Raw genomic sequence first — 13,196 nt, 5'->3', positions numbered from 1 at the left:
ACTTAGTTGGATTTCTTGGCGTATCCCCCCCCATTTTTTTTTCTTTTTTTTGCCTTTCCGTTCCTCTCCCCCCCCCCCTTTTTTTCTGTTTTTCAGCCGGCGTGTCAGACACCCTTGACACGCCGGCTAACACGCGTGGGTTAAAGACCGGGGTGAGGGGTGGCCCTGGCTTTGACCTTGTGCACAGCGTTCCTTTACTGTCAATTCGACAGGCTAACAGGCTAACACACCTTCTCTCGTTTCCGCACCCTCCCGCCTCACACCCCCTCCCCTTTAGAAGAACCCCACCTATATACACTGTGGCGAGGAAAGCGTACGTCGCCTTGAAGAAGACAAGTCCACTTGTCGAAACGTTGGCTGCTGCATTCACCTTGTTCACGTTTTGTTCATCGTCTTGAATTTCCATCTCCCGCATTCCCCGTCTTTTCCATGCATTCATAACTAGTGTAGCTTTAAATTACAGGCTTTTGCTGTTTCGCCACTGCACTGATAATGACGCCATCGATGGGAGAGCAGGTGAGTATATGTTGTAGTACTTAAGTTATGTATGCCTTCTAGTAAAGCTAGTCGCGAATTCAGCGCTGTCGTGTGTGTTTCCTCCTTTCAGTCTCTGTCGTCTTGCGCTGCCACTTCAAGATTGATCAAGTATCTTGAAAGGGAAAAATTGTCATCCACCCGAATGTGGCACGAAACTACAAAGGAAGCCAAATACGGGTATCGCATAATAAACCCTTCGCAGATGAGGAAGATTTGTCCTTTTGCGGGATTTTTCTGCAACTGTGAAGCGTTCTTTCTGAGAAACCCGTGTGGGTTTCATTTGTAGTTTTGTGCCACATGCGGGTAGATGGCAATTTTTTTTCTTTCAACATACTTTCAACAACTTGAGGGATTCGGCGTGACTGCTTTGCCGTGTTAAGATTCGATAATTCTTCGCTAATAAAATTCGAATTCCGATTTTGATTAACAATATATCCAACATCGCAGAAAACTTGACTACCACATGTTATGTCTAATGTGGCTTATTGTACTGCAAATATTTCGTTGGGAATCTTTAAATTTACTGTATGGGATTAGTGTATATTGTGCTTACAATTTAGGATACTCTTCACATAATAGTGTAAAATAGAGTATCCTTTAATCCATTCATCCCTTTTGGGACGATTCGGGGAATGATATGCCTTTCTTTTTTAAAGCGTCAAATGTTTTAGTCCCGTTGTCGGCGACCTTGAAGTGACGTTGAACCAAATGCCAGAGCTGTTATCCGGGCACTCAAACTGGAACATCCGGGTAAGTTGCGGGAATAAAATGAGATCAGCTGGGCAACCAGTCAAAAGTTATCAAAATGTGGTTTCTGGCCCGCGAACACTTTGTACACGACCGAATTACATACGTTCGTTACTGCCCGAATAAGTTTTCAAAAAAATATTGCTTCCGAGTTCTTAATAATGTTTGTTCACAATATCACTCAACCTGTATATTCGCGTACGCTGAACTTTTTTTTTATTTCCAATAGCGACGTTCAAAAGACAGATAGAAGGCACGATACATTTCATTGTCTTCTTTTTGCGCGGAGACAGGGTTCCCTGGGCTTTTCTTGAACGTCAGTAGTCCATCCGTTCCGCGCGGTGGGTTTTGCGTCACCTCGAGAGATGGCACCACGCTTTCTTTCTTTCTTTATTTATTCAAGGGATTCCTTACAGCAATGCCTTAGGGGACGCGACAAAAGGCAGTGAATGTGCCTGACTGGGCCGCGCCATCCTTGGCAGCTGCGGTCACACAACCACTTCATGCAAAGACACTAAATGTAGAATAGAATGCGGAAGTTTGAAACATTGCCAAATTTAGGCATCAATCACATTTTTATTGCATCACTAACATATGAATACAGGTACATGATGCAGGTATGTAGAAAGAGTAGCCGTCCAGGCACCGAACTTATATCGGACCAACTAAAATCTGTCCGGCGCTATCCTTATTTCGTATTAAAGAAAATTTTTTCAATCCTTGTTCTGAGTTTCTGTACCGAGGTAGCTCAACGAGTGCTTCAGCTATTTGCGGATATTCGTTTAGTAAATGTGGTATCATAAAATTTAGTTTTGGATCGCCATATTTTGTACGGGAACTTTGCCTGGATATTAAATTCTTTCGTAGGTAGTACGGACCAGGTTTTGCTCGATATTTGGCTTGGAATGATGTAGTTGTTCGATGCTGGTGTGAAATTTCTAAGGCCAGTTTATATTTATGCAAATTATAAACAGGCAGTACTTTATTTATTTTTAAAAAAATGTTGTACTGTCTTCCGAAAGTTCTAAATTTCTGATGGCACGCACCGCTCGCTTTTGCAAAGAAAAAAGGACAGTCTGTTAATGATAGAGATTGTTAGATGGTAACGTTCTGAAATTTTATATGCAATTTTACAATCGGGTGCGTTTCTCGAGGCCGGAAGATAAAGTATTTTATTTTTCTGATGTTTACTTGGAGTCTATTAGATGGAAGTCGCAAATCCAGACCTGTTAGCAATTCGTTAGCTAGATGAAATACCTCTTTTACGTCAGCGCCTGAGAATACATTCGTGTCGTCTGCATATAAAATTAATTTCGTATTTTTGTGAATGTTTACCATTACAATGTATAATAAAAATAAAGTCGGTCTATGTAACGATCCCTGTGGTGCGCAATATTTTACAAATCCTTTGTCCGAGTTTACGCCGTTTATGCATTTAAAAGGAGCTCTCGAAGTAAAGTCGCTTTTTATCAAAATTAAATTATCGGGTTTTACGTGCCAAAACCACTTTCTGATTATGAGGCACGCCGTAGGGAGGACTCCGGAAATTTCGACTAACTGGGGTTCTTTAACGTGCACCTAAGTCTAAGCACACGGGTGTTTCCGCATTCCGCCCCCATTGGAATGCTGCCGCCGTGGCCGGGATTCGATCCCGCGACCTCGTGCTCAGTAGCCCAAAACTAAAGCCACTGAGCCACCACGGCGAGTAGCTTTTTATCAAACACCCAGCTTTGCGCGTATTCCATAGGGTGGCAATTTCATTAAAAGTAGGTGCACGTTATAGAACCCCTGCCAATCCAAACTTCCCGAGTCTCCCACTACGGCGTGCCTCACAATCAGATCGCGGTTTAGGCAAGTAAAGTCGCATAATTTAATTTAATTTCCTTAAAAGCACATCGTGTTGGACACAGTCGAAATCCTTTCAGAAGTCCAGAAATATTCTCAGTGTATCTCTTTTCCTTTCAATAGTGTCTAGTATGGGGTCCTTTTCTTTTCAAGAAGGGCACTTTCAGACGACTTGTTTATTTCTGAACTCAAATTGTTCGCTTAGCATTGTTTATCATCAGAAAGCCAGAAAATCTTTTATGCATTTTGGGGCCCTATAACATAAAACTATTCCAAACTTTTCTATTCCAGTTCTGCAGTCAACCCTCCACGATTGGTCAAATTTTTTTTTGGACCACCCCCACTTCACGTCTCGCTCACGCGACGCCACGAAAACTGCGATAGCTCCCTATCTAATATGACGTACGCACACTGATTATGCATAATTTGACCGAACAAAAGAAAACAGTTATTTTTGATTCGATGCCTTTTCAACATTAGCCCTCGGCTATTGGTCAAAAGTTTTAGGGCCAAACAATGAAATCTTCCTTACCTCAGTAAGGAAGCCTTCATTGCGGTGAGGCTACCTTATGTCACTCTGAAAGCTACCTTGCTGAGGGGCCCTCGGTGAAGGCTTCCTTGGTGCTTCCTCGGCATAAGGTAGCTCCAAAGCTACCTTCATGCGTCCTTACGCCGCTCCTGGCCCTGAACGAGCGCTCCACCTCACTGCTTAACCACGTGACGTTTGCGTGCGCATGCGCGCTGTCGCCCACCTGTGGGGAAGCGCGAGCATGGTACGTCTTGCCAGGCATGTTCGTTTCAGTCACGCGTGAGGCATGAAAGCGTTGCTAGGCGTTGCTAGGTGTTGCACGACGCCGGCGTGCCAACGTTGATGGAGCACATCAAGTTTTGCGCTGTAATGCGCTACATTTTTTAAGTTTAGTAAACAAAACCAGAAGAAAGCGTCCACGCTTCTATATCTTTATTCTTTATTCGTTATTCAAGAATTACCCCGCATTGCCCGAAGGCGTTATAGCAGGGGGGTTACAGGAGAGAAAAAAACAAATCTTCATTCGGACAGCACACTTGCTCTTCACACAGCTGATTCCACTCCACAATAGTTTTGACAAAAAAGGAATCCGCAAACAAGTACGTCCTAGCACGGTATTCGCGGATTTTAAGTGAATGGTCATTACGCCTAGAAATATAATGTGGTTCTTTCAAGTAGCTTTTACTGCTAATTCCAGTCTTATTATTAAATATGAGGTATAGAAACTTCAGTCTCAACTTTTTCCGCCGAGAGGAAAGCAGTTCCCAATTCAATTCAAGTTTCATTTCAGTGCAACTTTCTCTCCGCCCATACCGCCCCAGGACGAACCTAGCAGCTCGGTTTTGAATTCCTTCCAGCTTATCAATCAAGTTTTTCTGCACAGGGTCCCAGACGGCACAGGCGTATTCCAAAATTGGTCTAACACATGTTAGGTAAGCAGTTTTCTTTAGGTTCGGCTGTGAACATTTCAAGTTCCTCTGAATAAAATTGAGTGCCCTACCAGCTTTTACAATGACGTCATCCACATGAGCAGACCATGAGCAGTCGGATGAGAGCGTCACACCTAGATACTTGTATGTACGTTCGTTTTTTATCAGGGTATTATTTATCTGGTAAAGATTTACAATCCGCTTCTTCTTTCTTGTAAAACATACATGAACACACTTTTGTAAATTCAAATTCATCTTCCATGTGGAACACCAAGTATTAATACATTCTAAGTCAGATTGTAACATGGCAGCATCTTGTTCACTCGTAATCTTCCTATAAACAACACAATCGTCGGCAAACAACCGTATACATGAAGAAATACCAACAGAAATATCATTTATAAAAATTAGAAACAAAAGTGGCCCTAAGACTGAGCCCTGTGGGACTCCTGACGTCACATCAGCGTATGCCGAGCTTTTGCCGTTCAAAACAACACATTGTCGGAGCTGAGACAGATAATTTTCAATCCAAGCGAGTACGCTTGAGTGAATATTTAACATATTAAGTTTAATAAGAAGAAGTGGATGTGACACTGTATCGAATGCCTTGCGAAAGTCTAAAAGGACACAATCTGTTTGTCCTCCCTCGTCAACATCGAATGCCAATTCGTGATAAAATTCAATTAATTGTGTTGTGCAAGATAGACCTTTCCGAAACCCGTGTTGTTCTTTGATTAGTATATTATTATTTGTTATATGACGCATTATCTCGGAATATATAATATGCTCAATGATTTTGCACGAGATGGATGCTAGTAAGATCAGCCTGTAATTCGCGACATCTCTTTTCGAACCCCCTTTATGAATAGGTACAACTTGAGCCGTTTTCCAGTCATTAGGTAAGAGTCCTGTAGATAGCCATTTCTCATAGAATAAATAAAGGTACATCGAGATAGGTGTAGCACACCGCTTTAGTATACGTGGAGATATACCATCCGGACCGTTTGCTTTGGTTTCATCTATGACCTTTACGAGTGCCTCGATGCCTCTAACGCTTAATTCAACTTGTTCCATTAAAGGAAGTCTGCTTGCATGTGGTGTAGAGCTATGATTGGATTTAGGTAGGACGACAGATTGAAAATATGTATTCAAACACGTTGCCTTTTCAATATCGTCTGTAATTATTTGTTGATTACAAACAATTTCATTTATTCCTACAAAATGTGATCCGCATCCTTTTAAGAACCTCCAAAAATGTTTAGGATTAGTTTTCATTCTGCCGTTGAGTGTCTTAAAGTACACTTCCTTCATATTTTTATAGCAAACTTATACTCCTGTGTTACTTCAGATAACTTTTTTATGTGATTCATACTTTTAGTTTTTTCTTGTATCTATTAAATGCTCTCTTTCTTCTTTTAATTATTCTGAGAATACGCGAATTCGCCCAGGGTTTCTTACGTTTTTTGAGTCTGGTGGAGTCTACGCTTGAAACATACTTGTCCGTAAGCTGAAGCAGTTTATCTTTAAATACCCGCCATAAATCATGGATGTCGTAATCCTCAGCAAGACATTCAAAAACCGGCAAGTAATCGAGGAGCTCCTGGGAGATACTAGGATAATCACCTTTTTCGAAGAAAAAAACTCTCCTTGAAGTGGGTAGCGTTGATCGGTTGATATCTGTTTTAATGTTTGCAATGACGGCGTGATGGTCACTTATTCCTGGTATTATATAAACCGAGCTAATAAGGGTAGGTGAACTGCAGAACAAAAGGTCCAGAATGTTACTATTCCGAGTTGGAGCACTGACATACTGTAATAGTCCGAAGGTGTTTACAAGATTTTTCATTTCTAAGTTAATACGGCTGTCAACTTTGCATACACATTCACCTTCAAGCCATTCCAAGTCAGGTAAGTTAAAGTCACCCGCAAGCAAAATAGGCTGCCGGGATGCCTCCGAAACGATGTCAAACAAAGATTGCAACAGTTTTAAATTTGAGTTCGGTGGTCTGTAGAATGATCCAACAGCGTATGAGGAGTTATCAGGTAGGGTGACTGAGCACCAAATTGATTCAACATCGTGGGTATCAAGATCTAGCATAAATGATTTAAGAGAAGAGTGAATTAACAAAAACACCCCTCCACCGAGGCGGGGCCTGTCCTTCCGATAAGCAATGAATTCTTTAGAGAATACTTCGCTATCCGCGATAGACGGGTTCAGCCACGATTCTGCGCCAAAAACGATGTCGGCGTTGACAGACTCTATCAGACCGGCGAATTCATCGACTTTTTTTATTATACTCCTACAGTTTACTACAACAGCAACGAGGTTACGACATGCTTGTTTCATTTACTTTCTATTGCGTCATCGTTCCCTGAATGGAACAACTTCTTTTTTTTTCTTTGTCCCACGTGAAGGTCTTTCCGTTAATAATAAGTTTGTCGAACTTTAGCTTTACCTTGTTATTGCTATCCGCTTTTTTAACTTTTGCGTATTCCCACAGATGCTACCGTATTTCTCGGGTCTCGGATGAATAATCCTGATCCACCCTGTAGGGTGACCCCTTGAACTTATTAGCATTTGACAAGACGTCCTGTTTTTCCTTATATGAAGAAAAATTTACTAGGACTGGCCTTTTGAACCTATCTCTGTAACGACCTACTTGGTGTGCCCTTTGTATCGAATTCAGTTCGATCCCCAGGTTAGCTTTGCAAATATCTTTAACCAAGTTTTCTGATTGAATCCACGTTTGAGAATGGTTTCCGTCATTTATTCCATAGAAGACAAGATTAAGCCTGCGACTTCTGTTTTCAAGATCAAAGTTCTTTTTCGCATGGCAGATACTTGTTGTTCAAGTGATCTTATTGCATTTCCTTGATCCGACACTAATTTATTTACCGTTCCAACCCGTTCCTCAGTTACACCAAGCCTAATATTTACTTCCGCCAGCATAGCCTCGAGTTTGGCTAACTTGGTATCGATGGTATCTAGCTTGCTCATGATTGCTGCCTGACCAGTCTGTAAACTTTTAAGTACCTCCATTGCTGCTTCGGTGAGAGGTCCAGGATTAAGCTCGACATCGCCCGATAGCAACAAGAGAAGAATTAAGTACAACACTCTATTGACAAAGAGGCGTCAATTTCGGCAAGACACTCGCGCGCACATTCGTCTGCGACGGTGCGCAGTAGCAACTATCGCGGGAGGAGCCGGCAACGCACATAGCGGACCATGAAGTTGCATTGGACAGTAAGTACTAACCTGCATAACCAACAGTAGTGTTAGCTGCGCGTCAGCCAGCGTGCCGGCTCCAAATCCCACGAAGCCAAAGTGCTGCGCGGTTAAGTAGGTTCGGTTGGTGTCACGGGGTCCTCGATGATCAACAGGGATTGGTAGTTCATCGTTGACGAGCGGCTCATTCAAACGGTGATGTAAGGCGGTGATAACTGGCAATCCGCTGTCAAACTTGTTTGTAGTCGTGGCCCATCCGATTTCGCCTGATGAAGATGGTTTCGGCGATAGTGGGAGCAGTGCCCGGTCACCATCCACACTGAGCAGGATCGCTGATCCGATTGCAATAAGGACCTGCATAACCAACAGTAGTGTTAGCTGCACGTCAGCCAGCGTGCCGGCTCCAAATCCCTCTTCAATTTTAAAGCTCTTCAATTTAAAGATTGTGCGACTATACAACATTTTGTATTGAATAATGGTGTTCGCTTAAAACTTTTAAGAGATAGGTCGGTATAACGTAAAACTATTCCGTTCTGTTTCTATTGCAACATGGCCGACACCGCTCGCTCATTGGTCGAATTTTTTGAGGCCGCGCCCATTTTTCCTGCCTGTCAAGCGACGTCAGGAATGCACAAAAACTGCCACGTGAAAGTGATGTTTACGCACTCATTATGCTAAATTATGCCGAACAAACCCGGCAAATTCGTGAAATAACCGGTGAGTGCCCCGTTCCGTTTGGAATAGAAAAAAATGGCGGCCTTCTTGATTGCTTTGGCGGCGGCGGCGGCGGCGGCGGCTCGTCAGCCCGGGCGCGGGTGGAGGGAGCCCGAGGATGCGTTTGACATGCCAGATGATCAGTTTCGGCGGCACTTTCGCCTGAAGAACGAAACTGCGCGGTGGCTGTGCGACGAAGTGGCGGACGAACTCGGAGGCGTGAGAAAAACGGCGCTGTCGGTGGAGCGACAAGTGTTGTGCGCGTTGCGATTCTTCGCAACGGGCAGCTTTCAAGCCTCGGTAGGGAGCGAGGAGGCGATCGGCGTGACCCAGCCTGCGGTCAGCAAGTGTGTGCGACGCGTGGCGGAGGCAATCGTCCAGGCCGGGGCCCGCAACAAGTGGGTTCATTTCCCGAGGACGTCGGAGGAGAAGGCGGCCGTGAAGGAAGGGCTCCTTTGACGCGGCTCCATTCCCGGCGTCATCGGATGCGTGGATGCACCGAAGGGCGAGCAGAAGGCGGCATTCATGTGCCGCAAAGGCTACTACGCCCTCAACACAATGTTCGTAAGTGTCTTAATTTTTGTCTAATTTGAGCGTCATAGCAACGCGTGGCTTATGCTGTGCGCGCTCTCGTCAGATCTGCGACGCAGGCATGCGGATCCTCGCCGTCGACGCTCTGCGACCGGGATCAGACCACGACGCCCACGTCTGGAGAACTACGTGGTTGCATCATCGGTTCCTGGAGGGGCATATTGCCAAGGCCGGCGAACACCTCCTCGGTGAGCAGCAGGGAAATTTTGTACAGTTGCAATTCTGGCAGCAAAGCGTGCTCGCGCCGTAAGAGAATATTGAAGCCTGAACCCCTTATGTTATAGTCACGTTATTACCTATAGGCGAGATCTAGGAATTTTCCAATGGTATCTGCACGAAACAAAGTGACAACACACCTGCGTTGTACTTTAAACTAATTTTTAATATGAGTGTTCTGTGCACGCGTTGTCACATTCTTTTTTACTCTGACAGTCATTTGTGAATGGAGACTACACAAAGAGCTGCCTTGCTGCAAATAGGGATGCTATGTCCCAGCTATTGTTATCTGTGATCACAGCTGGGTCAGGTGCTCAGCCTGTATATTTCTTTATTGCAGCCTTTCTGTAGTAGGTGCATTTTACATGACCCATGCTTCGCCTACTAAACTTTGTGCAGAGTTCATACCATGTTTTATGATCCTGCAGGTGACAGCGGCTACCCCCTGGAACCATGGCTCCTGACCCCAGTCACAGGCCACCCTCCCATACACACTGCAGAAGGCAGGTACAACACTGCACATGCTGCCATGCGGTCCGCAGTGGAGCGGTGCATTGGGCTTCTGAAGAGCCGCTTTCGCTGCCTTCAGCGGTACCGCGCCCTCCATTACGAACCAGACCATGCTGCCAACATCGTTGCAGCATGTGCAGTGTTGCACAACTTGTGTCTTGACGAAGGTTGCATGTCGGATGATGTTAGTGATGACAGCAGCAGTGACGATGAAAGTGGCAACCCCACCCCTCAAATAGTTCCCCGAGTGAGGGCAGCACGCATGATGTAACTGAGAGGCTGTGCTGCCCGGGATAATGTTATTAGCTCATTTGGCACGACATGGCAGCTGCACCAGCACTACCTGAGGAGGGTGCGAAGGCGGCTGCGTCGACAGCAGCGCCGACGGCAGCAATAAACAGGTGCCTGCAGGCAGATGTTTATTACTGCTGTCTACACACCTAATAGAGAGCAGGAACCAATGTGAAGAAATGTGTGCAATTAGTGGATAGCGTGCTGTTTTTTTATAGAATCTGCTCAATCATAACCAGCGTTTTCACGTGTGCTCTGCCAGTGAGCTGTCACTACCGGAGATGATTGCATCATTCCACTGTGACACTACATGAGAGCCTTTCATTTAGTACCTGTGGATATAACACTTTGTGTTCATCAGCAGAATGTTGTAGCCACTTCTCTGGGCAGCTGGGGTTCGCCAAATGATTTGCTGCTGCTGCTGTTGCTTCTGTCATCACCGACACTGTCACCGCCATCTGCACTGTGCATGGGTGGCTGGTCTTCGTCTCCTCGCTTCCTATTTGGGCTGCTGCCAAGCACAACACTTCTCGCTCCATCATGTGTACTGTTCTCAAGCACCTTGTAGGCCCTGCACTGTTTTGCCACACAGCCACCGCACAGTTCCTTGACAGACGGCCGAGTTATGCCGAAAACTATCGCCTGGCATGTCAAGCGCGTTCTTCTCCCTTGGGAGAGTGTACATACGTAAATAGAGTTCTGAAATTGAAGGAACACAAATTGTAAGTATTCATTTCAAGTGCCACTTGTATTGTTTAAAATCGTTTATTTATATCTGCATTGTAAATAAAACCATGTGATCCATCTTCAATGCCATCTTTCATCAAAGCAAATGACAGACAAGTACACAGAGCATGTCTTCATGGAGCCAAAATAGCCATGTGATGTTCACTACATGGGACCCAGTACACTACCAATGGGCCGTTGGCAGATGTTAAATTGCTTAAATATGACACGAGCATAATGATATTTTTTTGAACTCGCAGACATCCATTTATCTTCATCCAGCAACTTAAATTAAATAATGGGGTTTTACGTGCCAAAACCACTTTCTGATTATGAGGCACGCCGTAGTGGGGGACTCCGGAAATTTCGACCACCTGGGGTTCCTTAACGTGCACCTAAATCTAAGTACACGGGTGTTTTCGCATTTCGCCCCCATCGAAATGCGGCCGCCGTGGCCGGAATTCGATCCCGCGACCTCGTGCTCAGCAGCCTAACACCATAGCCACTGAGCAACCACGGCGGGTATCCAGCAACTTAACAGCAAGACAGATGTCTTGTCTATTATGTAGTTGGCATGTTTGTAGCACAAAACAGTTTCTTTTCAATGACTAGTGCCGTAATAAGATCACAATATAAAGCAGCCATGACATGCTTTTAAGGAACGACAAGTGAGAAAATGCTTGGCACTTCAACGGTATTTCATATAACGGCTGCAAGAGCAGACTGGCAGTGAATGTCAAAATAGCGGCCACATCGATGGCTCCGTTACGTATGTCGCAAACTGTGCTCAACTACAATGGGAACTAGATTGTATTGCTATCATAGGTAAGGACACCTGAAATATCACAATAACCATCACAAGTAACAGGCGCTTCGTGTTAACAAAAATACCAATTCGGCCACTTTGCTTAGGCACGAATGGTTTGACATTGCAAACATGACATACATATGGCATGAAAATTTATTTCCAGTTATCACAGCATTGTAGTTATTTATTAAGTGCACCTGTATGTGTGCGAGACAATGTCGTAGTTGCCGTAAAAGTGATTGCATAGTGTATCTTCCGGGCAAGAACGGTGCACATTGAAACATATCAGTAACAGCAAAACAAAAGTGAACAACACCTAATGAAAATATGGCAAAAATTGTACATATAAGTTATACCGTCTCACTTGGTCAAATAAAAGTACACACGAAAAGAAATGAACTTGGGGAATAAATACGGTTAGGAACATAAATGCAAAAATTCTACATATAAGTTATATAATGCCTGACTTGGCCAAACTTGCACTACAAATGAAAATACACATAAGAGAAATTACCTTGTAAAAAAAATATGATTAGGGACAGAAATGTACAGAAAACAGCCATATCATCCTTTAGTGTTACATACAAAAAAAAGAACATGCATTCGTGTTTCAAGTGACATCATAGCACTATCAGTCTTCGCTGCCATGGTCACGCATGACCTGCACATCAGTTCACAAGACTGGCTACAACTTGGCGGCACAACAGCTTGCGAGGACGCATGGGCACCACCACCAAATGCTGCAGCTGTGATTTGAACGGAAAGATAGGCAACACTTGTACCTACACAGCCGTAAAGGATGATATGGGAAAAAAAAACTGTCCCTCATGGCTGAGGCGGCTCGCGGAAGTGAGCCAGGGCAGCCAGCAGCTGGCTCAGCGTGGTTGCGATGAGACTAGTGACCTCTCGCGAACCACGCATCTCGGCTACCAGCTGCTGCAGGACATGCTGGGTCGCCTTTTGCTCTTCCACCAGCTGCTGGTGATGCTGCGAAACAAATTCACTTAGTTAGCTACAGGTTATGCAATGTAAATGCTCGATTTGCACTGTTTGCAAGTGTTGCAGTTTCAGCAAGGTTACTCTTGAGGGCAGCGAGATCATTTACATATGACGTGACAAATGGCCGTGCAAACGTACATGGTCTGTTATGTTAAAAACGTGTGAAACGTAGCAAATCCTACCAAGCTGCCTCTGCCTGCCAGAAGGCAGTATTTGTGACTAGTTGAATTGTTAAACAAATGATGATCATGCTGTGGCGATACATGCAACCATGAAAATGTTTTGTAAGTTGCTATGTGTTAAAGAACACCTTAAACGAAATGTATAAACGTGCATGAGCCAATGAGCCAAATGACTACAGATGCCTCTCGTGTGTAACATGGTTGTAATGTACATTACTACCATGTGCACTAATCACCTCTTCAAAAAATGACCCGGCCAAGTTGTACGCACCTGCCGATTTTGCTGCAGCAACAGCTGATGGAAGTTGGCGGCCTCCGCATTTGCCGCCTCAGCTTGCTGCCCCTG

At 44.5% G+C, this 13,196-nt stretch overlaps 1 protein-coding gene across 1 annotated transcript; it reads left to right on the top strand.

The window, feature by feature from the left end:
* Positions 1-492: 492 nt before the first annotated feature.
* On the top strand, positions 493-10,115 carry LOC139052511 (putative nuclease HARBI1). The gene is made up of 4 exons (XM_070529628.1): positions 493-516; positions 9,032-9,091; positions 9,165-9,306; positions 9,763-10,115. The coding sequence occupies exons 1-4, from the start codon at positions 493-495 to the stop codon at positions 10,113-10,115; spliced, it is 579 nt and encodes a 192-aa protein (XP_070385729.1).
* Positions 10,116-13,196: the final 3,081 nt, after the last annotated feature.

Source organism: Dermacentor albipictus, unplaced genomic scaffold (genome assembly GCF_038994185.2).
Source record: "Dermacentor albipictus isolate Rhodes 1998 colony unplaced genomic scaffold, USDA_Dalb.pri_finalv2 scaffold_26, whole genome shotgun sequence".
In the NCBI taxonomy this organism is placed as follows: domain Eukaryota; kingdom Metazoa; phylum Arthropoda; class Arachnida; order Ixodida; family Ixodidae; genus Dermacentor; species Dermacentor albipictus.
The sequence above is the reverse complement of the archived record's forward strand: the minus strand, read 5'-3'. Positions and strand labels throughout refer to the sequence as shown.

Bases quoted from the DNA above. Each gene is read 5' to 3' on its own strand.
- LOC139052511 (XM_070529628.1), top strand. From the start codon at position 493: ATGACGCCATCGATGGGAGAGCAG. The intron at 517-9,031 runs GTGAGTATATGT...GATGCACCGAAG, and splicing joins CGCCATCGATGGGAGAGCAG to GGCGAGCAGAAGGCGGCATT. The intron at 9,092-9,164 runs GTAAGTGTCTTA...CGCTCTCGTCAG, and splicing joins ACGCCCTCAACACAATGTTC to ATCTGCGACGCAGGCATGCG.